We start from the raw sequence: 26,425 nt of genomic DNA, 5'->3' as shown, positions 1-26,425 counted from the left end.
TCCTGTCCTCACTGTGTCTCCATCATGGCTGAGTCCTGGAGCCTCAGTAACTCTGAACTGTGAGGTTAAACATCCGTCTGCAGGATGGAGCTTCTACTGGTATAAAGCTGTTCGAAATCTATCAGAGAAATCCTCCAGTTATGAGCTGCTACCTGATGGCAGTGGGACTGCACAGGACTCCTACATCATTCATGGACAGACACATACAGCAGGATATGTGTGCAGAGCTGGAAGAGGAGACCCAGAGTATCACACTGATCACAGTCGACCAAAGTTTGTCTGGTCTGCAGGTCAGCTTGATTCTATTGTAACCAGTGCAGCTGTTGTTTACCTCCAAAGGAGAATTGAATCTTTTCATTTCTGATTGTGATTAAAGTCTTTATTTAAAACTTGTTTAATGTTTAGCTCAGTGAAATAAGTAGGCGACCCTATATGCCGTATGGCTAGGCAGCAGTCCGACCTGTGTCCCTTTGCTGCTTGTCTTCCCCCTTCACTCTCCCTGCTTTCCTGTCTCTCTACACTGTCACTATCAAAAAAAAGTAAGAAGCTTTGTGTTTATTAATTGAAATTATTTTCACTTAGATAAAAGTGCATGTACAGATAAAACAGCCAAAAATACAAAATTTTAAAAAGAAAAGATCAAGAGAGAATGCTAACTAGTTAACGGCTCTGACAAAGATGAGGAAAACCCTGACAGATAAGGAGATAGGTAATCGTTGCCATTAAAAAAAAAAAAAAAAAAAAATCCTAACATCTGTGAGCTTTGTGTCTTCACTGCATGTTGTTTCCAGATGTTCATTCAGCAGCGTCTCTCACAGTGAGTCCTGACAGAGTGCAACACTTTACCTCTGACTCTGTCTCACTGACCTGTGAGGGAAACTTCACTGAGTGGAGAGTGAGGAAGTTCTCTGAGGACGGCCGACTCTCTGACTGTAGGAGAATGACTGGATCCACATGTAACATCCACACATCAAAGTCAGATACTGCAGTGTACTGGTGTGAGTCTGGATCAGGAGAGTTCAGCAGTGCAGTCAACATCACTGTACAGAGTATGTTATTATACATTTACTTCTTGGTTGTTAATGATTTAGACGTCACATGAACTTTTGTCCCACCTTTGCTGTATGTGAAGTCATTTCATGTGGGAAAAATAAAACACATACAGCAGTTTTTAAATACACAAGATCAGATCTTTATGATGAAAAACATCTGTACAATCTGTTCTTATTATTGTTTGTCAGCTTTTTCTAAAAGTGTGCAGCAGCTGATGTGACTGAAACAATTGTGTGTGATTGTGTCACAGATGATGGTAATGGTCCTATCCTGGTGAGTCCTGTTCATCCTGTGACTGAGGGAGCTTCAGTTAGTCTGAGCTGCAGTTTGAGAACACAAAAAATACTTTCCAATGTGTTTTTCTATCACAATGACAAACGTATTCAAAATGATCCCCGAGGGGAGCTGAAGATCTCTGCAGTGTCAAAGTCTGATGAAGGTTTCTACAAGTGTCAGTACTCAGGAAGAGAGTCAGCACAGAGCTGGATGTCAGTTAAAGGTGAGCAGGATCAAAACATTTGAGTTTTATAAACCAATGACTGAGAAGGAACATTAGATTGTCTGATTTAATTCTTAAAGTCACTTGGCTCTATTTTATAAATGTATTTATTCATAAGATTATAATTTATTAATTAATTTCTGTTTTTTGTTACGTGACTATGTCAGGAGCTGACAGCTCTTCATCTCCTGTGTGGTTGATGGTTGGACTGGTTTGTGGAGTCTCTCTCATTATTATTCTCCTGCTCTTGTTGTATCGCTGCAGGCAGTCCAAGTGTAAGAGCCTCTTTTCTGTTTTTATTATTATAATTATTATTATTATTAGTAGTAGTAGTCATAGTATTAGTAGTAGTAGTATTGACATTGACATTTCATTGAGTATTTGTCACAGTTACTAAACTAAAACACAACTTTATCACAGAACTTAGATAGTTATCCAAATAAAACAAAAACAAAAACTAAGAAACCAAATTTCTACAAATCTTATTAAAACAAACTATGATGAAGGATGTGACAGTAAAGGAAGATTGAGGCAGTCTATAAAACACAGGATAATGAGATGATGGGAAACAGGTGGGAACACAGTGATAACTAATGCCCCTTTTCCATTAGTACCTACTCGGATCAACTCACAACTATTCAAATCGTATTGATTGGTTTTCTATTACAATCAAGTATAGGGATGGGTATCGTGGGTATCAAACAGGTACTTTTGAAACGGTGCCGGTGCTCAAACGGTGCTCAAACCGGTGCTTAAAGAATGGAGAACACAAAATTGGTCCAAAAACCTCTCATGTTCAGCTGTTTTTTGTAAAAAGATAACAATGTTAGCCTTTTCTGCAGCTATGGGGCATATATGGTATCACTCTTGGCTGGAAGCAGTGCTTAAACGATGGAAAAAACACAAACTTTGTCCTAAACCTCTCGTGTTTAACTGTTTTCCACTTTTTCTTTGGTCATTTTAGCCTTTTTGGCCAGGGTGAAGGGAGTATCTGCCATCAAACAAGAAGACAGCCGCATGTAGCTATGATGATGTTTGCTAGTTCACCTTACATGCATTAATGTAATAACGTGGTTAGCCTACTCAACGTAAATTACACACGAACAACATTAAGCTACTCACGCAGAGAAGAACGGCTGCTGCTGCATCATCATCCTCATCATTTCTGCTACACTGGCAGGGCTAGGGGCCAGGACTCTCCTCTTCGTGTTTTTGGGGGATGTTGCATAACAGGCAACCCACCCCCAGTAGGTGTGCCCGGTGTGAGGTCTCGCAGCAAGCTATCAAATACGGCGCATTTCTAGGCTTTTAAAAAAAACGCTATGCGTCGCCAGGTGTTTCATCGGATTTGAGGTGTTACCTCCTTTGACAGTATCACCTTAAAGCACTTGTTGCAGGCTGCTGAGTTTGCATATTTTGCTGTGAAGTACAGCCAGACTTTTGACCGCTTCGCCTTGGACATTTTTAATCTGTAGCTCTGCTCTAAAAGAACGTACGTACCTGGGCCCGCCTACTATCCTCGGAAAGGTAAAATGATTGGCTAGAAGTGTATCACAGCTCAGGAAAAAAAAAGCACCGAAATAAAGCACCGAAATGTGCGCTGCTTTTCGGTCTGGTTACTACCGTTTATGTCAGAACCGGTGCCATCATGGCACCGGACACCGGTACCCATCCCTAATCAAGTACCACCTAATGTGTGTGGTCGTCCTAATAGCAACGTGGCTGAGCATCCTATGACGTAATTAGTATGCGTCACACACACTACAATGAAGGTGGACGTTGAGGCGATGATAAACCTGCTGCTCAGTCTGCGAATTTTCATCAGACTCTGGGACCATGATGTTGCTTTTGCAGCTGTTTTCCTCATTGTTGGGTTTCAAAAATGGCTCTTTTTATTTTCATCAACATAATACTCTCATAAGTCATCAAGTGATGCCACTGACCAGCCAATCAGTGGGATGCAGGCTGATGACGTCATATTTTGGGATCGCCTCGGATTGCTTGGAACTCCGGCTGAGTAAATACTGAAAAAGTATCTGGTAACAGGAACTATGACCTGATGGAAAACCCTGAAAACCATGGTGACCTGACCTGAGTAGTTACTAATGGAAAAGAGGTTAACAGAATGACTATGGGGGGTGTAAAACTAGACACACGATACAGACGAGAACAGAGACCAAAATAAAACAGGAAATGACTGACACTGAGACCTGGAGTAAGACACACGAGCTTGACGCAGACAGTAGACAAAACATGAAAACCAAAGAGAAAGAATAGAGTGAGAACACAAGGGGATAAACAACCTCTCATTAACCAAATAGACAGATAACTATAATGTAAACATAACATCATACGAGAAAACGAGAATGTCAACAATACAAAATACAGAACTATGAAACTAAGAATGATCAAAAACTAGAAAACCAGAGAAACCAAAACATCAAAACCCGGGTCAACCAGAGAAACCAAAACATCAAAACCCGGGTCAACCAGAGAAACCAAAACATCAAAACCCGGGTCAACCATTCAGGGACCTTGAAGGAAGCACGGGCAGGAAGTTACCTGCTACACATTGTTACCTGTTGCACCTCCAACGGTTACATCATGGTAGCTGAAGGGTCATCAGCTGGGAGCCACCCTTCATTGATGTTTTGCTCCATTAATCATGGAACATCTTGTGGTGGTGGAGCAACGGGTGGAGGTCTCCCTACTGTCCCCACAGCTGACCCTAGGACACTTGTCTTCCCCACATCTGGTCTTTCCCGATCTCCATTAACCTTTACATGACGTAGGTTCAGTTTGTCCTCAGCAGTTTTTTGAAGAACATTTATCAAAATTCAGTTGGACAAACATCTAAATAACCAACTGACTACATGCACAAAAGAATTTAAGGTAACTGGTACGTTGTCATTGGTTTACAATTGTGTAACAAAAATATGACATTTTAGGTGCAGATAAACCCCGAGATGTCATTTACTCTAATATTGAACTGGAAAACTTTGGAAATAAGTGTGAGTACACAAAACATATAGAATGTAGAAAAAATGTTTTTGAAATGTTTAAAAACGTATTAATTATTTTTCTTTTGTGGATTCGATCATCTTAATAGGGAAGCATCATAAACCAGAGCAGAGTGCTGTTTATGCTAATGTGAAGACGGGAGCTGCAGGTACAGTCACAAGTCTCATTCAGTGTTTGTACTTGAATGTGTATATACAGGGTGGGCCATTTATATGGATACACCGTAATAAAACGGGAATGGTTGGTGATATTAAAGTCCTGTTTGTGGCACATTAGTATATGTGAGGGGGCAAACTCCTCAAGATGGGTGGTGACCATGGTGGCCATTTAGAAGTCGGCCATCTTGGATACAACTTTTGTTTTTTCAATAGGAAGAGGGCCATGTGACACATCAGACTTATTGGTAATGTCACAAGAAAAACAATGGTGTGCTTGGTTTCAACGTAACTTTATTCTGTCATGAGTTATTTACAAGTTTCTGACCACTTTTAAAATGTGTTCAATGTGCTGCCCATTGTGTTGGATTGTCAATGCAACCCTCTTCTCCCACTCGTCACACACTAATAGCAACACCGCAGGAGAAATGCCCAGTATCTGTAGTTTCAGGTGCTGCACATCTTATATCTTCACACCATAGTCAATTGCCTTCAGATGACCCCAAAGATAAAAGTCTAAGGGGGTCAGATCGGGAGACCTTGGGGGCCATTCAACTGGCCCACGACGACCAATCCACTTTCCAGGAAACTGTTAATCTAGGAATGCTCGGACCTGGCACCCATAATTTGGTGGTGCACGATCTTGCTGGAGAAACTCAGGGAACGTGCCAGCTTCAGTGCATAAAGAGGGACACACATCATCATGTAGCAATTTCAAATATCCAGTGGCCTTGAGGTTTCCACTGATGAAGAATGGACCCACTATCGTTGTACCCCATATACCACACCAAACCATCACTTTTGTTGTTCCAACAGTCTTGGAGGGATCCATCCAATGTGGGTTAGTGTCAGACCAATAGCGGTGGTTTTGTTTGTTAACTTCACCATTCACATAAAAGTTTGCCTCATCACTGAACAAAATCTTCTGCGTGAACTGAGGTTAGCTGGAGTTTGTAAGGGTGGCATTTGTGAGTAGCTAATATCCGCCGAAGGGATGTTCGACTAATGCCACTCTCCAGTGACATGCGGCGAGTGCTACGCTGTGGGCTCTTGCTGAATGAAGCTAGGACAGCCACTGATGTTCCTTCATTAGTGACAGTTTTCTTGCGTCCACATTTTGGCAAATCCAAAACTGAACCAGTTTCACAAAACTGAGCAAGCAGTTTGCTAACTGTAGCATGGGAGATGGGTGGTCTCGTAGGGTGTCGCATTGAAATCTGCTGCAATGACCCGGTTACTGCGTTCACCAGATATCAACACAATTTCGATCCGCTCCTCACGTGTTAACCTCCTCGACATGTCAATGGCTGTGAACAAAGAGAAACTTGTAAATAACTCATGAAAGAATAAAGTTACGTTGAAACCACGCACACCATTGTTTTTCTTGTTACATTACCAATAAGTTTGATGTGTCACATGGCCCTCTTCCTATTGAAAAAACAAAAGTTGCATCCAAGATGGCCGACTTCTAAATGGCCACCATGGTCACCACCCATCTTGCCCCCTCACATATAATAATGTGCCACAAACAGGACTTTAATATCACCAACCATTCCCGTTTTATTACAGTGTATCCATATAAATGGCCCACCCTGTGTGTGTATATATATATGTGTGTATATACACTCAACAAAAATATAAACGCAACACCTTTGTTACCGCTCCCATTCCCCATGGGATGGACGTAGAGACCTAAAATTCATTCCAGATACACAATATAACCATCCCTCCCAAACAGTGGTCACAAATCAGTCCAAATGTGTGGTAGTGGGCACATCTGCCATATTGAGATAATCCATCCCACCTCACAGGTGTGCCACATCAGGATGCTGATCTGACATCATGAGTAGTGCACAGGTGTACCTCAGACTGCCCACAACAAAAGGCCACCCTGGAATGTGCAGTTTTGTCTCACAGCAAAATGCCACAGATGCCACAAGCAATGAGGGAGCGTGCAACTGGCATGCTGACAGCAGGAATGTCAACCAGATCTGTCGCCCGTGCATTGAATGTTCATTTCTCAACCATAAGCCGTCTCCACAGGCGTTTCAGAGAATATGGCAGCACATCCAACCGGCCTCACAACCGCAGACCTCGTGTAACCACACCAGCCCAGGACCTCCACATCCAGCAGGTTCACCTCCAAGATCGTCTGAGACCAGCCACCCAGACAGCTGCTGGAACAATTGGTTTGCACAACCAAACAATTTCTGCAAAAACTGTCAGAAACCGTCTCAGGGACGCTCAACTGCATGCCCGTCGTCCTCATCGGGTCTTGACCTGACTCCAGCTCGTCGCCGTAACAGACTTGTGTGGGCAAATGCTCACATTCGATGGCGTCTGGCACGTTGGAGAGGTGTGCGCTTCACGGATGAATCAGGGTTCACATTGTTCAGGGCAGATGGCAGATGAGAATGTCCCAGTTCTTGCATGGCCAGCATACTCACCGGACATGTCACCCATTGAGCATGTTCGGGATGTGCTTGACCGGCGTATACGACAGCGTGTACCAGTTCCCATGAATATCCAACAACCTCGCACAGCCATTGAAGTGGAGTGGACCAACATTCCACAGGCCACAATTGACAATCTGATAGACTCCATGCGACGATGTGTTGCACTGCATGAGGCAAATGGTGGTCACACCAGATACTGACCGGTTCTGGGTCCCCAGACCCCCAATAGCGCAAAAAACTGCACATTCCAGGGTGGCCTTTTGTTGTGGGCAGTCTGAGGTACACCTGTGCACTACTCATGATGTCAGATCAGCATCCTGATGTGGCACACCTGTGAGGTGGGATGGATTATCTCAATATGGCAGATGTGCCCACTACCACACATTTGGACTGATTTGTGACCACTGTTTGGGAGGGATGGTTATATTGTGTATCTGGAATGAATTTTAGGTCTCTACGTCCATCCCATGGGGAATGGGAGCAGTAACAAAGGTGTTGCGTTTATATTTTTGTTGAGTGTATATATGTATGTGTGTGTGTGTGTGTGTGTGTATATATATATATATATATATATATATATATATATATATATATATATATATATATATATATATATATATATATATATATATGTATATATATATGTATATATATATGTATATATATATATATATATATATATATATATATATGTATATATATATATATATATATGTATATGTATATATATATGTATATATATATGTATATATATATATATATATATATATATATATATGTATATATATATATATATATATATATGTATATATATATATATATATATATATGTATGTATATATATATATATATATATGTATGTATATATATATATATATATATATGTATGTATATATATATATATGTATATATATATATATATATATATGTATATATATATATATATATATATGTATGTATATATATATATATATATATATATATGTATATATATATATATATATATATATATATATGTATGTATATATATATATATATATATGTATATATATAAGATACTGTCCAAGATTACGTGAAGTACCCTCAGAAGGTCTGCTAGATGATGTTAATGCAGCACTACGGACAATACCTACAACCACGATTACCGACACTAACAAGCTGATCTACAATACGGCAGCAGTGATCAGTGAGACGCTTGGCTACAAGTTGAACAGCCACAAGGGGCAGTACCCTCCATGGAGAAGGAGGCTAGAGGGCAAGATCAAAGTAGCACGGAGGGAGGTTAGCCAACTAACGGAGTTGCAGAAAGGTGCGACAAAGAAGGTGCATAAGAAATACAGCAAGCTGTCCATACCTGAGGCCTTGGAAACTGCCAAGCAAAGACTCACAGCCTTGGCCAGCCGCTTGAGGAGGTACACCAGAGAGATAGAAGGCAGGAGAATAAACCAGCTGTTCTCCACAGAACCAGCAAAGGTGTACTCTCAGTGGCAAGGGAACAATAAGAGAACAGCACCACCAAGGCTGGAGACGGAGCAATACTGGAAGAGCATATGGGAGAAGGATGCAACCCATAACGGCAATGCTCAGTGGCTAGTGGATCTGAGGGCAGACCACAGCGACCTCCCTGAACAGGGTCCAGTAACCATCACAGTGGCAGATATCCAAGAAAGGGTCTCCAGTATGAAGAGTTGGACAGCACCAGGGCCCGACATGGTTCACGCCTACTGGCTAAAGAAGCTGACTGCACTCCACGAGCGTCTGGCAGCACAAATGAACCAGCTGCTAGTTAACGAGAGACACCCGGAATGGCTAACCGAAGGTCGGACGGTCCTGATCCCCAAGGACCCCAAGAAGGGACCGGTCCCCTCCAACTACCGACCAATAACCTGCCTCAGTACTACATGGAAGCTCCTGTCAGGCATCATATCGGCTAAGATGAACAGGCACATGGGTCAATACATGAGCGGGACACAGAAAGGAATTGGCAAAAATACCAGAGGCGCAAAACACCAGCTACTGGTAGACAGAACAGTCAGCCGAGACTGCAAGACCAGACTGACCAACCTGTGCACTGCCTGGATTGATTACAAGAAGGCCTATGACTCAATGCCCCACAGCTGGATACTGGAATGCCTAGAATTGTACAAGATCAATGGGACCCTAAGAGCCTTCATCAAGAACTCAATGGGGATGTGGCGCACAACACTAGAGGCCAACTCCAAGCCCATAGCACAAGTCACCATCAAGTGCGGGATCTACCAAGGGGATGCTCTGTCCCCACTGCTGTTCTGCATAGGCCTGAACCCCCTCAGTGAGATCATTAACAAGACTGGCTACGGATACCGACTACGGAACGGAGCAGTTGTCAGCCACCTCCTGTACATGGATGACATCAAGCTGTATGCCAAGAGTGAACGAGACATCGATTCACTGATCCACACTACCAGGCTATACAGCAATGACATTGGAATGTTGTTCGGACTGGAGAAGTGTAGTCGGATGGTAACAAAGAGAGGGAAGGTAGTCAGAACTGAGGGGATTGAACTACCAGAAGGCAACATTGCAGACATAGAGGACAGTTACAAGTACCTGGGGATCCCGCAGGCGAATGGGAACCATGAAGAGGGCGCTAGAAAGGCTGCAACCACCAAGTACCTGCAGAGGGTCAGGCAAGTCCTGAGGAGTCAGCTGAATGGTAAGAACAAGATCCGGGCCATCAACACGTACGCCCTGCCCGTGATCAGGTACCCTGCTGGGGTAATAGGCTGGCCAAAGGAGGAGATAGAAGCCACTGACATAAAGACAAGAAAGCTCCTTACCATGCATGGAGGGTTTCACCCCAAGTCCAGCACCCTGAGGCTGTACGCTAAGCGGAAGGAAGGGGGCCGGGGACTGGTGAGTGTCAGCACCACAGTCCAGGATGAGACAACGAACATCCAAGAATACATTGGGAAGATGGCCCCAACTGACCGAGTGCTCAGTGAATACCTCAGGCAGCAGAAACCCAAGAAAGAGGAGGGAGACGAGGAACCATCATGGAAGGACAGGCCCCTGCACGGTATGTACCACCGGCAGATAGAGGAGGTGGCTGATATCCAGAAATCCTACCAGTGGCTGGACAAAGCTGGACTGAAAGACAGCACAGAGGCACTAATCATGGCAGCACAAGAACAAGCTCTGAGTACAAGATCCATAGAGGCTGGGGTCTATCACACCAGGCAAGACCCCAGGTGCAGGCTGTGTAAAGATGCCCCAGAGACAATCCAGCACATAACAGCAGGGTGCAAGATGCTAGCAGGCAAGGCATACGTGGAACGCCATAACCAGGTGGCCGGCATAGTGTACAGGAACATCTGTGCCAAGTATAACCTGGAAGTCCCGAGGTCAAAATGGGAGATGCCCCCAAGGGTGGTGGAGAATGACCGAGCTAAGATCCTGTGGGACTTCCAGATACAGACGGACAAAATGGTGGTGGCTAACCAACCGGACATAGTGGTGGTAGACAAACAGAAGAAGAAGGCCATAGTGATCGATGTAGCGGTTCCGAATGACAGCAATATCAGGAAGAAGGAACACAAGAAGCTGGAGAAATACCAAGGGCTCAGAGAAGAGCTCGAGAGGATGTGGAGGGTGAAGGTAACGGTGGTCCCTGTGGTAATCGGAGCACTAGGTGCGGTGACTCCCAAGCTAGGCGAGTGGCTCCAGCAGATCCCGGGAATAACATCGGAGATCTCTGTCCAGAAGAGCGCAGTCCTGGGAACAGCTAAGATACTGCGCAGGACCCTCAAGCTCCCAGGCCTCTGGTAGAGGACCCGAGCTTGAAGGATAAACCGCCCGCAGGGGCGTGCTGGGTGTTTTTATATGTATATATATATATATATATATATATATATATACATACTAGGGGTGCAACGATACTCGTATCGATATTGAACCGTTCGATACAGTGCTTTCGGTTCGGTACGCATATGTATCGAACAATACAAAATTTTTTATTTATTTTATCAACTTTCCTTCTGACGATGCTGTCTGTGTTGAGTGCTCAGTGGATCTGCGCTCGACAGTGCAGCCTAGGCGGAGTAGTCGAACGCAGATTCACTGAGCGCAGGGCAAGCTAGCGAGACAGAAGTTAAGCTCTCCTTGCAACATGGCAAATTGAACCTCCCCCACCCTCATTCAGATGTGGCGTTTGGAACTATTTTGGTCTTCATGTGACGTATGACCCTGAAGGTAAGCGCGTCATGGACTAAAGTAAAACAGTATGTTGGATGTGCCACGCAATGCTCAATTACATGGGTGGGAAGTAGTGTGTTAGCGCAGTTAGCTCGTTAACGTGTTGGCCGTCCAGCCCCAGGCAAAAGACAAGTGGAAGCAGACAAAAACAACAAGCAGGCATACTACAAACTTTACCCGAGTCATTTAGACAGCCGTTAGCACATAATTCTCCTTATGGGGACCTAATATGTTGAATATAGCCCAGAAGAAGCATATAGTATAGCTTTTATTTTGGAAAGAGCCATTTCTCTGTAATAAACTCTCTTTTCCAAAGATGAGTGATTCCTCAATCAGATACAGGACTCGCAATATCGCTAGCCCGACGTCCCGGGGCTAGCGATTTTTCCAGTCGGGCTACCAAAATCTACCTCTGCCCTGCCCGTCGGGCTATCGTAGGAAGGAAAAATATATATCAATGCTTTTGCATTCTTTCGGAAATGTAGCTGGGTAATTATGTCATTGGCATCAGTGAGCCACCGTCAATATGTGACATATTGAAATCGCGTTTGAATTTGCGCTTGTTTTTTGCTTTCACTTTGCAATCGGGCGAACTGTGTATAGAGAGCGTCAGCACTGATTGGTGAGTGACGATAATTTGCGCACCAATTCCTCTGACATCGTCTTATCAATCTCCCGCAGCAAGCTTAAACATGTGAGAGGTTGATCGCACAGAGAATCGCTGAGCGTTATGTGAGTGCGTGTGTAAAAGCAGCAGGATATATATTTTAGTTCTGCTGAGCCAAATAAGACAGGTCAGGGTGAAGAAGTGACACCCAAAGAAAAGCTTACCACAAAACGGAAAAGTTATGACAAATCAGACTATAAGGCAAAAAGAAAGTGCATCTTTATGGCTTAATGGACAAAAGAATTTCTGTGGCTGCAATATGACAAGCTATATAACCAGGGGTGCACATAAGTGGTCCGCAGGTGCGCATTCGCTGTCAAAATAAAAAACGCGCACAAGATAAGAAGTTAATATTATATAATTATACAATATTATACTTTAATGTATAATATTGTAAAGGAAACAAAGCAGGAAACCTAACACCAATTAAAAAATTGCTCTCTTTTTTATTCGGGCTACTTAAATTTATTTTGGGCTACCAAAAACTGAAGAGTCCCTGCCCGAAGGGCTACCAGGGATTTTGAAATTTTGCGAGCCCTGAGATATATTTATTTGTTTTATTACTTTTTTGTTTCAGCAACAAAAAATTTAAAAACTGTACTTTTGAGTTAAAATATATATTTATAATTTTAATAAATGACAAATTAAAAAGGCATGAACATTTTTTTTGTATCGAAAAGATATCAAACCGTGACACCAAAGTATCGAACCGAACCGTGAATTTTGTGTATCGTTGCACCCCTAATACATACATATATACATATATATATACACATATATACATACACACACACACACACACACATACATACATACACACACACACACACACACACACACACACACACACACACACACACACACACACACATATATATATATATATATATATTAGGGGTGCAACGATACACAAAATTCACGGTTCGGTTCGATACTTTGGTGTCACGGTTCGATATTTTTTCGATACAAAAAAAATGTTCATGCCTTTTTAATTTGTCATTTATTAAAATTATAAATATATATTTTAACTCAAAAGTACAGTTTTTAAATTTAACCCTAACCCTTGTGCGTGTTTTTTATTTTGACAGCGAATGCGCACCTGCGGACCACTTATGTGCACCCCTGGTTATTTAGCTCATCATATCGCAGCCACAGAAATTATTTTGTCCATGAAACCATAAAGATGCACTTTCTTTTTGCCTTATAGTCTGATTTGTCATAACTTTTCCGTTTTGTGGTAAGCTTTTCTTTGGCTGTCACTTCTTCACCCTGACCTGTCTTATTTGGCTCAGCAGAACTAAAATATATATCCTGCTGCTTTTACACACGCACTCACATAACGCTCAGCGATTCTCTGTGCGATCAACCTCTCACATGTTTAAGCTTGCTGCGGGAGATTGATAAGACGATGTCAGAGGAATTGGTGCGCAAATTATCATCACTCACCAATCAGTGCTGTCGCTCTCTATACACAGTTCGCGCGATTGCAAAGTGAAAGCAAAAAACAAGTGCAAATTCAAACGCGATTTCAATATGCCACATATTGACAGTGGCTCACCGATGCCAATGACATAATTACCCAGCTACATTTCCGAAAGAATGCAAAAGCATTGATATATATTTTTCCTTCCTACGATAGCCCGACGGGCAGGGCAGAGATAGATTTTGGTAGCCCGACTGGAAAAATCGCTAGCCCCGGGACGTCGGGCTAGCGATATTGCGAGCCCTGTATCTGATTGAGGAATCACTCATCTTTGGAAAAGAGAGTTTATTACAGAGAAATGGCTCTTTCCAAAATAAAAGCTATACTATACACTTCTTCTGGGCTATATTCTCAGCAGCATATTAAACATATCAGGTCCCCATAAGGAGAATCATGTGCTAACGGCTGTCTAAATGACTCGGGTAAAGTTTGTAGCATGCATGCTTGTCGTTTTTGTCTGCTTCCACTTGTCTTTGCACTAGGATGATGTAAATGTTCAGTCATATTCGTTGTGTTCCCACTAGTGCTTTCAGGTTAATGTCGTTGAAATGACCTTAACGCCACAACACGGCAAATCTCCGTTAACGAGCTACCCCTGATCGCCCCGTGCATGGGGCTAGACGGCCAACACGTTAACGAGCTAACTGCGCTAACACACTAGTTCCCACCCATGTAATTAAGCATTGCGTGGCACATCCAACATACTGTTTTACTTTTGTCCATGACGCGCTTACCTTCAGGGTCATACGTCACATGAAAACCAAAATAATTCCAAAACGCCAGATCTGAATGAGGGTGGGGGAGGTTCAATTTGCCATGTTGCAAGGAGAGCTTAACTTCTGTCTCGCTAGCTTGCCCTGCGCTCTTCCTTCTGATGATGCTGTCTGTGTTGAGCGCTCAGTGGATCTGCGCTCGACAGTGCAGCCTAGGCGGAGTAGTCGAACGCAGATTCACTGAGCGCTCAACACAGACAGCATCGTCAGAAGGAAAGTTGATAAAATAAATTACAAATTTTGTATTGTTTGATACATATGCGTACAGAACCGAAAGCACTGTATCGAACAGTTCAATATCGATACAAATATCGTTGCACCCCTAATATATATATATATATATATATATATATAACACCCAGCACGCCCCTGCGGGCGGTTTATCCTTCAAGCTCGGGTCCTCTACCAGAGGCCTGGGAGCTTGAGGGTCCTGCGCAGTATCTTAGCTGTTCCCAGGACTGCGCTCTTCTGGACAGAGATCTCCGATGTTATTCCCGGGATCTGCTGGAGCCACTCGCCTAGCTTGGGAGTCACCGCACCTAGTGCTCCGATTACCACAGGGACCACCGTTACCTTCACCCTCCACATCCTCTCGAGCTCTTCTCTGAGCCCTTGGTATTTCTCCAGCTTCTCGTGTTCCTTCTTCCTGATATTGCTGTCATTCGGAACCGCTACATCGATCACTATGGCCTTCTTCTTCTGTTTGTCTACCACCACTATGTCCGGTTGGTTAGCCACCACCATTTTGTCCGTCTGTATCTGGAAGTCCCACAGGATCTTAGCTCGGTCATTCTCCACCACCCTTGGGGGCATCTCCCATTTTGACCTCGGGACTTCCAGGTTATACTCGGCACAGATGTTCCTGTACACTATGCCGGCCACCTGGTTATGGCGTTCCATGTATGCCTTGCCTGCTAGCATCTTGCACCCTGCTGTTATGTGCTGGATTGTCTCTGGGGCATCTTTACACAGCCTGCACCTGGGGTCTTGCCTGGTGTGATAGACCCCAGCCTCTGTGGATCTTGTACTCAGAGCTTGTTCTTGTGCTGCCATGATTAGTGCCTCTGTGCTGTCTTTCAGTCCAGCTTTGTCCAGCCACTGGTAGGATTTCTGGATATCAGCCACCTCCTCTATCTGCCGGTGGTACATACCGTGCAGGGGCCTGTCCTTCCATGATGGTTCCTCGTCTCCCTCCTCTTTCTTGGGTTTCTGCTGCCTGAGGTATTCACTGAGCACTCGGTCAGTTGGGGCCATCTTCCCAATGTATTCTTGGATGTTCGTTGTCTCATCCTGGACTGTGGTGCTGACACTCACCAGTCCCCGGCCCCCTTCCTTCCGCTTAGCGTACAGCCTCAGGGTGCTGGACTTGGGGTGAAACCCTCCATGCATGGTAAGGAGCTTTCTTGTCTTTATGTCAGTGGCTTCTATCTCCTCCTTTGGCCAGCCTATTACCCCAGCAGGGTACCTGATCACGGGCAGGGCGTACGTGTTGATGGCCCGGATCTTGTTCTTACCATTCAGCTGACTCCTCAGGACTTGCCTGACCCTCTGCAGGTACTTGGTGGTTGCAGCCTTTCTAGCGCCCTCTTCATGGTTCCCATTCGCCTGCGGGATCCCCAGGTACTTGTAACTGTCCTCTATGTCTGCAATGTTGCCTTCTGGTAGTTCAATCCCCTCAGTTCTGACTACCTTCCCTCTCTTTGTTACCATCCGACTACACTTCTCCAGTCCGAACGACATTCCAATGTCATTGCTGTATAGCCTGGTAGTGTGGATCAGTGAATCGATGTCTCGTTCACTCTTGGCATACAGCTTGATGTCATCCATGTACAGGAGGTGGCTGACAACTGCTCCGTTCCGTAGTCGGTATCCGTAGCCAGTCTTGTTAATGATCTCACTGAGGGGGTTCAGGCCTATGCAGAACAGCAGTGGGGACAGAGCATCTCCTTGGTAGATCCCGCACTTGATGGTGACTTGTGCTATGGGCTTGGAGTTGGCCTCTAGTGTTGTGCGCCACATCCCCATTGAGTTCCTGATGAAGGCTCTTAGGGTCCCATTGATCTTGTACAATTCTAGGCATTCCAGTATCCAGCTGTGGGGCATTGAGTCATAGGCCTTCTTGTAATCAATCCAGGCAGTGCACAGGTTGGTCAGTCAGGTCTTGCAGTCTCGGCTGACTGTTCTGTCTACCAGTAGCTGGTGTTTTGCGCCTCTGGTATTTTTGCCAATTCCTTTCTGTGTCCCGCTCATGTATTGACCCATGTGCCTGTTCATCTTAGCCGATATGATGCCTGACAGGAGCTTCCATGTAGTACTGAGGCAGGTTATTGGTCGGTAGTTGGAGGGGACCGGTCCCTTCTTGGGGTCCTTGGGGATCAGGACCGTCCGACCTTCGGTTAGCCATTCCGGGTGTCTCTCGTTAACTAGCAGCTGGTTCATTTGTGCTGCCAGACGCTCGTGGAGTGCAGTCAGCTTCTTTAGCCAGTAGGCGTGAACCATGTCGGGCCCTGGTGCTGTCCAACTCTTCATACTGGAGACCCTTTCTTGGATATCTGCCACTGTGATGGTTACTGGACCCTGTTCAGGGAGGTCGCTGTGGTCTGCCCTCAGATCCACTAGCCACTGAGCATTGCCGTTATGGGTTGCGTCCTTCTCCCATATGCTCTTCCAGTATTGCTCCGTCTCCAGCATTGGTGGTGCTGTTCTCTTATTATTATTGTTCCCTTGCCACTGAGAGTACACCTTTGCTGGTTCTGTGGAGAACAGCTGGTTTATTCTCCTGCCTTCTATCTCTCTGGTGTACCTCCTCAAGCGGCTGGCCAAGGCTGTGAGTCTTTGCTTGGCAGTTTCCAAGGCCTCAGGTATGGACAGCTTGCTGTATTTCTTATGCATATATATATATATATATATATATATATACATACTAGGGTGGGTTTTTATAATCGATTCATCGATTAAAATCGATTCTGGCTTGGATAACGTAAAATCGATTCATTAAAATCCCGAATCGATTTTTTTAATATAAATTTATTTTGCCCGAAATGCCAGAATCTCTGGTGACATCTCACAAAATTTCAAGAACCACCAAACAGTTAAGACAGTAAATGAGAGCAGGTACACGGATTCTGCACATAGACTTAAACACACAGCGTGACCCGCGGATCAGAATCAGTTAGATGTCGCTTTTCTCAGGTCGGGGCTGAAAGCCGACAGCTCGCTGATTCTGATCTGTCGGCGGGTCCGCGCTTTGTGTTTACGCCCTTTATGAGCCGATTCTAAAGCTGTTAGTTTGATCTCTCTCCAAACAATACTGACCGAACCAGCAGCAAAAGAAGATCCAAACGCTTCACATAAACATCGTCATGAATTCACTCTGACTTTTACTGTTTTGCTTCCACCGCGATGCACATCTCTCTGTCTCTCTCTCGAACAGTTTCCCTTTCTTCATTATTCGCTTGCTTGTTACGCACAAGTCTACTGTTGTTTACAGCGCTGTCAGCCGCTGGTTTTTTCCCTTTTACATTCTTCCGAAAAGAAAACCTAATTTCTGCTGTTCAATACTGAACAAATTTAAACTGTTTTTTTTTTTTTTTTTGCCTGTCCCGTTTGGCTCTTTTGCCATCAGAATTATTGTCTAAAGGCAAAGAAAGATGCCCAACGGATTTACTTTACCAAATTGACCATCCCAGCCTTGCCATAATGGTCCATTTGATTCACCTTTTATTGTTTATTTTATTTTCACTTGCTGAATACGGGACAGACTTGACTGGAGGAAAGAAGGGGAGAAAGAAAGAGGGAAAGAGAAACAGCTGAGAAGAGGGACAGGGGAGAAGGGCAAAAAACAAAAACCAACAGAATGGGCAGGAAAAAAAAAAGAAAGAAAAAAAAAATGCATATATCGATCACCTGGATCACCTGTTGAGAAAGAAAAAAAGAAAACAAGCAGAAGAGAACAAGAGTAATAGAATAAACAACATCACAATGATATATGGGAATATGACAGTAACAAATTTAAACTTTTTAAAATTATTCAAAATGCAAAACGCTTAACCGTGTCTCTAATAAAACCGCTGTAACGTCAGAGGTAATGTTCATATGTTGATTAATGGTTTTCTTTCGTTTGTGATGTACTGCAGAATATTTTTTATAAAATCCCAGGCCAGGAAAATCACCTTCATGTTTTTCTGTGTTTTATCTTCAGCTGCTTTGACACAAAGGCATCTGCTTACACCTTTGATAAAGTCTTGCGTGTGTCAGCTTCCTTTTTATTGATACAAAAATATGTAAATGTACTGATCTGAATTATAATATTTCTGACTGTCAAAATTTCCCAGATTTAAATCGAATCGAATTAAATCGAATTAAATCGAATCGTGGATCGAATCGATTCGGGACCTTGTGAATCGGAATTGAATCGATTCTAGAAATCAGTGACGATACCCAGCCCTAATACATATATATATATATATATATATATATATATATAATATATTATTTTTTTTTTTTCCTTTGTGGATTTCATTATCGTGACAGGGAGGCTTTGTAGAGCGGAGGAGAGTGCCATTTACTCCGATGTAAAGATGGGAGCTGCAGGTAAGGTCACAACAGTCTCATCCAGTGATCTGGTCGTTGCATGTAGTAGTACTGATCACTAGAGTTGAATCTTGCGCACATGTGGAAATTCATATCCAAAAAACAAGAAGTCTACTTTGTTTAAAATATGTTATTTTTATTACATCTAAAGTATGATTTTAGAAATGGTTTCCAGCTGTTTCTTAGAGATATTCCCCCATATTTTTTGGGGTTTTTTTTTTGTTTTGTTAGTTTGCGTGTTTTAGGGGAGACCAGGTATGGTTGTAACACATTTTGCTCCAGCACCCATAACACAATTAATTTTTGTGCTAGAGGTCACAAACCTTTACACAAATTACCCATTTTTTCCCTATAAATGTCAACCATTCAAAGCCCTGCAAGAATACCACAGACCTTGTGTGTTAATGTTAAATACATGGTGTTCCTTTGTTATCACCTACTCCACAATCAGGGTGGGTTGTAACACATGCTGGGGAGAAGTGTAAGTCGACACCAGAGAATGTGCTTCAAAAAAGTGATGTATTGGAATAAAAGAACAGTTTTTGTCTCTATTTCTCTGTGACTGACCATATCTCAAACACACCCTGGCATGTGCAGCTGTGTACATTAGTTTAGTAGAGCAAACTTTCATAATACAACAGACACTTAGTAAAAAGTTAGTACAATGCAAGTCTGTGTGGTGGAGTGTGGTCTGAGCATGAGAGAAGAAGAGGCAACTGCACAGCAAAGACACATAATAACTCCAGCTTTGTGTCTTTTTAATTTCAGCTAAGGTATGGAACAAATCGCTTCCTTTTCAGCTCAATACAAAACGCGTAATATTTTCTTTGAATACGGGACGAAACTCCGTCATGCTAGCTAGTACACAGTACGAGTTATTGTAACTGACTGTAAAAAGTAAGCATAACGAAAATAAACTACACCTGAACTTGGTTTACATCTGACCCAGATAGACTGCAGGTCATAACTTCTTACCTGAAGTTCAGTTCACCTGACAATGGGACCGGTGGCCGCCTCCAGTCTCTCCTCCTCCTGCCTCCCATTTCCCTCATCCACCTGCTGGCCTCTGTGGAAGCTCCACCATAGCCACCACCAAACAACTGACTTATTTTTACACATCTGCCAGCATCTGATTATACCATTTAAAAAAAAACCCAACAACAAAAAACCCATAAAGACGGAAAATGACCATCGGCCCGCCGGGCAAATGCCCGGTATGCCCGATGGCCAGTCTAGCTATGGTGCTATCATCATACTCATGTATCCAGTATTTTTACAGTAGCTGCCAGGGCCAGAAAAGGAGACTGGTAGCTGTGCATGGGTCAAATTTGCTACAAAAAACAAAACAAAAAAACTTTTGTATGTCACAAGCAGTTTGTTCTCAATAAAATCTGCATACACTTGCAACCATGACAAGCACCATGTGAAATCAGGGATGGAAGTGGGTAAAAACTGAAATCATCATATGACTCCTATCTCATCCCTGAGATAGATAGGATGAGATTAGTGGCGTTACAACTCTCCCCATGTTACAACCATACCCAGTCTCCTCTACATGAACTTATCTATATCTTTAAATATAAAGCACATTGTATGTCTTTTGTCTAAGACAGCTAAGCATACATAAAGACAACAGTTGATTTTCATTTCAGTTTCAGTCAACCTCTTGTCCCTTCAGTGAATAGCTACATATCATATTTCTGCTGAATAAATATCACTTCTCTTTTAGAGGACAGTCTGATGTATGCTGAGATCAACCACCACAAAAAACAAAAAGCCAAGAAAAACAAAGGTGAGCAAAGTCTGCCATCATCTCCACTGAGTAATGTTCAGTCTGTTTCTTATCTTAAAGATGTAAATCTTCCTATGTTACAATTTCTATTCACAGTTTACATAATTTAATAAAAGCTTATTTTTTATCTTTTTTAATTGATATAATCTTTTTTATATGAATTGTTCATCTAAGTACAAGTACATTGATTTTTTTTTAATATAAAATATATCTTATAGATTACTGTTGTAGCAGTGTAGCAGTAGCAGTGCATAAATAATCACATTAGGAAGCACTTTTATTAGTAGTAATAGTAATAATAATAAGAAGACGAAGAATCAATTCCATTCTCTGTTTCAGCACAAGTAAAATCAGGTGCATTCATATCTAATGACTAATCAGTTTTTAAAATTTAATTTGTTTTAATTATTAATTTATTTTATATTTCAAGGCGTCTATATAAAACTTTGATTTGATTTCTCTTCCATGCAGCAAAAAAAGCCCATGTTTTTTTTTGTTTGTTTTTTTCTATTTATTTATTTTTTTGTGCTGTTTTATTTTCTAATTTTTGGACAACTACGATATAAAAAACAGTTATTGATTTTAATTATGAGAATATGAAGAAGTTTAAATAATTGTCTTTCTACTTACAGGAAAATCAAGTCCTGAATCAACCAATGTTTACTCCGAAGTCAAATTAAAAAGAGCTCTAGGTAATATGAAAATATAATTATTAAATCTAACTATATCCTCACTTAACATTTTTTGCATAAAACTTTGAAGGCAAAAGTTAGATATGTCATCTTTAGTATTTGAGCTTTAAAGTTAAGATTTTGAACATTTTTGCAAAGATATATGTAAAAAATGTGTAATATTTAGGTACCGCTGTGTCCAAGCTACTTGCACTTTCTTTCTTCACTTGTGAGATTATCTTCAGACCGTTGTAAATTTCTTATATTTTACCTCCATCCACCTTTTTCCGTTGATCCATCAGCTGTATGTGATATTTGTGTTGCACAAATGTATGCTGAAATCTCATATCTCTCTTAGAGGACAGTCCAATGTATGCTCAGGTCAACTACCGGGATAAAGGAAATACTAAGACAAACAAGGGTGAGTAAAGCCTGCAATCATTTACAGTGATGACATGGATAATTTATTATAATGATTTATGATTAAATTTAAAAATGTAAATCTGTTTGTTTGTGTGTGTGTGCATTTTTGTTTATATCACTAATAAAAACAGTGATAAAGAAAACTTTGTTAACCTGTGGTTTAAGAAAATTATTGTTGTTTTTGTTGTTGTTGTTGTTGTTGTTGTTATGAGACTACACAAGTCTTTTAAGTAAACTTCTCTCCATTACAGGAAAATCAAGTCTTGTGTCAGCTGATGAAGCAATTTACTCTGAAGTCAAATGAGGGAGCACTCTAGGTATTTATGCTGACATGATGGAGTATGATGTGATGATTTATTCTTGTTCTTTAGCTCATAATATTGTTTCAAATTGGAAATCTTGTTGTCTTTTTTGCTTTACAGATCAGTGAGGAGAGCTGTAACAGCAACCCCAAAATGAAGCTTTTTATGAAGCCACTGTTGCTCCTCTGCTACCCAAGTGTCATACACACCCAATAAGTATAAGAGTTATAGGTCATCATCATTATGAAATACAATATCTGTATTAATAACTGTAGACATATTACTGTATTTTAGCACAAAAAAGTACAAACTGGTGTGCTTCTGTTTAGTTTCATGCTCTCTCTATTCACTCAGTGATAATAACAGCATGACTTACAGTCAGCTTTTTCAGTGTTACATATGGTTTATTAATGTTTGGGCAATAAACACGGTATACTTTTGTATGCAATAATCTTCTACATTATTAAAAGAAGACTGATATAATATGATATATATCTGACTGTATTTGTGCAAAATACTAATGAACCTGTTGATGTCAATTATGGAATAATTTGCTTTTTCTCCATGAAAATATGCGTTCATATTATAATATGTGTGTCTGTGGTTGTGTGTGTGTGTCTGAGAGAGAGAGATACATACATATAAACATGCAGAATGTGAGATGCTGTGTTTGCTCCAGTTCAGTGTGGTGGCAAGGCCCAAAAATAATATCTGCCCGGGACTTTTCACAGAGTCATGAAAGACCTTATCTTCATCTCTTTGACTACAGAACTAAAATGACAAAGAACAATCTAAGCTGAATGTGTGCAAGTGTACTTAGGTACTTACAAGCTTATGGAAAATATATTTTAGCTCTGACAGCTGGTAGACAGAGAGCATAGACACAGAACAACTGTCTGTGACTCACCGGCTGAAGAAGTGGAAGAGTGAGAAACTGAAATGTCCAATCTGTGTTCTTTTTGGAGTCCGGAGAATTGCTGGGAGCAGAAAGGCAGAAACAGAGTTGTCCCCAGGAGGGACAAACCAGGATTCAGGGACAGGAACAGAAAAACAGCACAACATGACACTCAGTCTGGGCCTGTATAGGACCTCATATGGGTATTCTGTAATTAGTGTTGCCAACTGTCCCATTTCAGCTGGCACATCCCATATAATGAGCAAAATTGGTTTGTCCCTTATTCTACCAAATATCATGAAAATTGATGGTTACCCGCAATGTCACACACAGTGCATTTTTACACTATGCCCAGCTTGTTGTGCACTGTGCTTCTGGCACGCCACGGTGTCCCTTATTTGATATTTAAAAGTTGGCAACCCTATCTGTAATTGACATATCATTTACATATCCACGTAGGCTGCCCTACATCAAATGACCAGCATATCTCTGTACTTCCAAATGAGCTGTTAAAGGGGTCTTTGTGTGATCTGTCCTTGGTGAAGCAAATGGACGAAAAGATTTGACACATTGACAGAGCTTCTCTCCACCACTGCAGCACCAATGTAGAAAGATGTCCTGGTCCACCACTTCTCCTCTGCTTAGGCTTAGCCTTTCACCAGCCCCTCACTCTTCATCCTCCATGCTCACCATTTCTTCTTTTCTGCCAGTACTTGCATCTCGCACGATGAAGAAGCTCTTGATGCTGAAGTAGTAGTTACCAGCCCAAGACCTGCAGCATGTCTGGGGAGCTCACCTTTGCCCATTTTTCTGGAAATTCCTGACTCAATGTTGGCCAGCTCTTCTGGCTTGATGATACCAAGCAGTTCATTGGTGGTTCTGCACCTAGTTAGTCTGAGGCATCTGCAACCTTAACTCCTCGAGCTCCCTCTTCCAGGTAGAAGCTCCCACCTATGTTGCCCAGGATAATTGCTAATCTGTGAGCCCTGTGCAGCTCAAGCTTTAGAAACCCAGGCTACCAAAGCCTCCTGAGCAGCTCCAGGTTCCCGAGTCATCTCTGAAGCCTTCAGTGCTGCTCTAGTCACCAGTCATCCCATACAAACAGAATCAGAGCCCATGGGCCCTGAGCAACCAGGACCAGACGCCATGGATTTTTCGCCACCGAGTTCAGAGGGCCTCTGTGTTCCTGCGCTGCTACAGTTGACCTCCAACCAAGGCACCTAAGGTTCATTGTTCTGGTCCCAGTCCCTTCCAACATCTTCATCAAGATGATAGAGAATTATGTGTGGGATCACATTTTTTTTATATTTAAAATTAAATGTCTATCTATGATTAGCACACTTGGCTCGCAGTACTAACCACAGCCTGCTCATATATTTCTCTGTGGAGTTTCCCACAGAGTAAGCCAGAATAAACTTTACTCTGACTTCCTCTGACAGACCAAAGATGTCCTTGAGAATGGCTGATTCTCTCTCTCTATGTTGACCCTCTGATAATGTGGCGACCTTTCCAAGATGTACACCACTTTTTGTCCCTGTGTCACTTTGAATTAGATAAGAGGTTAAACAATTGATTGGATGTTACTGTTTTGACAGTGTTGCACTCTCTGACTTTTGATGGGAGCACTGTATCCCTATACACTGTGATCATGTCAGCAACAACAACTTCACCTGTAGAGTTCAAGACTTTGCAGATGATAAATGCTGTATTCTTTTTAATAAAAGTAACATAATCAGTACAGTAAATTGTACTACTTTCTTTTTGTGTCAGCTTTGCATATGTGCATATGTAGTTTCTGTCCATTCTGCTATACTTATTTTTATGTACTGAAAGTGACCTGATGAATTACGTCATCTAGAGAAAAGGAAATGCAGTCTGTAGCTTAGAGCTGCTTTTATGTTCACCAAATTTTTAAGCAGACGATCAAAAAAGGAATCTAGTCAAGAAGAGCACAGTGGGAATTTAATGGTGCTCCTTTTGCACTGCGCTACCCATAGTGTTAATGCAAGGCTATGAAAAATTTGAGAGAACTGGAGTGACTATGGCCATGACACATATCTTTGTGTGTGTGCGTGTGTGTGTGTGCATGTGTGTGCATGTGTGTGTGTGTGTAGATGTGTAGAGAAGCTGCAAAGAGTGCGTTTGTCAGTCAAACAAATGGCAATTTTTCCTCATTGTTTACTGATGTTTAATATTGTAACGAGGAAACAAATGTAATCACACTAGTCCACGTAGTAGTTTAGATGATGCATGTATTTCATAGTGAATTACCAATGATGGGAACCACTGCAACCAGAAAGTAGTGCTATGATCACTGTAAATGATAATTACATAAATAAATGCAGAACATAATGTGACTGTTTTGACCTTTCTTGGCACAAGAAGCAAGCTGATGTGGACAACAAATGTCAGCAGTGGAACGGTGCTGCTGTGGTTTGTGTAGCTGTTTATAGTTCTATGAGCTCATTATAAAGGGGAAGGAAGCACAAAGACACTTTACAAGGAAACAGCTTCACCGTTAGAACACGTTGACTTTAGCACTGCAGCAGGGTTGGGTGTGACAATGAGGCACTCTTTGTTCTGCATGCTTGATTTATTATGTGAGTACATTAATAACTGTGTCTTATGAGTATCACAAATTATTGAACATGTTTCTGTATTATTGTAGGGTCTTTATCTTACAATGTAAAGTGCCTCGATGTGGCTGTTGTTGTAATTTGAAGCTAAATAAATAAAACTGAACTGAACTGAATTATGAGAATTACAGTAAATTTCCAGACAATACAATTTGTCTTGAATGTAGCACATTTAAAGTTTATTTCAATATAATTATATTGAGTGATTCCTTAACTTCATCAAAAACAGGTTTAACAAAATCTGATCAGGTTTCAATCTTCATTTCAGTGCTCAGTACGGTCTTCTATGGAAATGCTACAGGTGAGATTTTTTCTTTCTTTCTTGTTTTCCTCAAATGTAATTCAGTCTTTATTTATTTATTTTCGTATTTATTGCCATTACCTCTTGAATGAAATTAATCTCTTGAATTTGCCAAATGTCCTAATAATGAGATACTGCACATGTAAAGTACTTTGAATATTAAGAAGAAGAATCGAGACTTTTTTTAAATCAAGAAGAAGAGGAAGCGACTGAAGGCAAAGGGAAGAATTAAATGGTGAAAGTTGAAGGAGGAAGAATGCTGCACAGGGAGGAGTTGAGATAGATCTGGGTGGTAGGCAAGAATTACCAGACGGCTGGGAAAGTACAATTGTAGAGGTGAGGGAAACCATGAGGAACATATTCGATGTATTCTCTTGACAGAAGAAAAAGGACAAGGAGACTTAGCAGTGGAATCATGAAGTATAGGAAAGTCAAGTCAAGTCAGCTTTATTTGTATAGCACATTTAAAAGA

General features: G+C 41.9%; 1 protein-coding gene across 1 annotated transcript; it reads left to right on the top strand.

Moving 5' to 3' along the window:
* LOC143414710 (uncharacterized) lies at positions 1-25,368 on the top strand. The gene is made up of 12 exons (XM_076879547.1): positions 1-290; positions 792-1,049; positions 1,304-1,552; positions 1,720-1,827; positions 4,501-4,563; positions 4,662-4,721; positions 18,874-18,933; positions 20,663-20,725; positions 21,358-21,417; positions 21,755-21,817; positions 22,071-22,136; positions 22,242-25,368. The coding sequence occupies exons 2-11, from the start codon at positions 941-943 to the stop codon at positions 22,121-22,123; spliced, it is 888 nt and encodes a 295-aa protein (XP_076735662.1). The 5' UTR covers positions 1-290; positions 792-940; the 3' UTR covers positions 22,124-22,136; positions 22,242-25,368.
* The last annotated feature ends 1,057 nt before the right edge of the window (positions 25,369-26,425 follow it).

This window comes from Maylandia zebra, linkage group LG3 (genome assembly GCF_041146795.1).
Source record: "Maylandia zebra isolate NMK-2024a linkage group LG3, Mzebra_GT3a, whole genome shotgun sequence".
Taxonomy (NCBI): domain Eukaryota; kingdom Metazoa; phylum Chordata; class Actinopteri; order Cichliformes; family Cichlidae; genus Maylandia; species Maylandia zebra.
This window is presented reverse-complemented; position numbering and strand designations above follow the sequence as displayed.

Coding starts and splice junctions, on each gene's coding strand:
- LOC143414710 (XM_076879547.1), top strand. CDS start 941: ATGACTGGATCCACATGTAACATCCACACATCAAAGTCAGATACTGCA. Junction 1,050..1,303: donor AGTCAACATCACTGTACAGA/GTATGTTATTAT, acceptor ATTGTGTCACAG/ATGATGGTAATGGTCCTATC. Junction 1,828..4,500: donor TCGCTGCAGGCAGTCCAAGT/GTAAGAGCCTCT, acceptor ATGACATTTTAG/GTGCAGATAAACCCCGAGAT.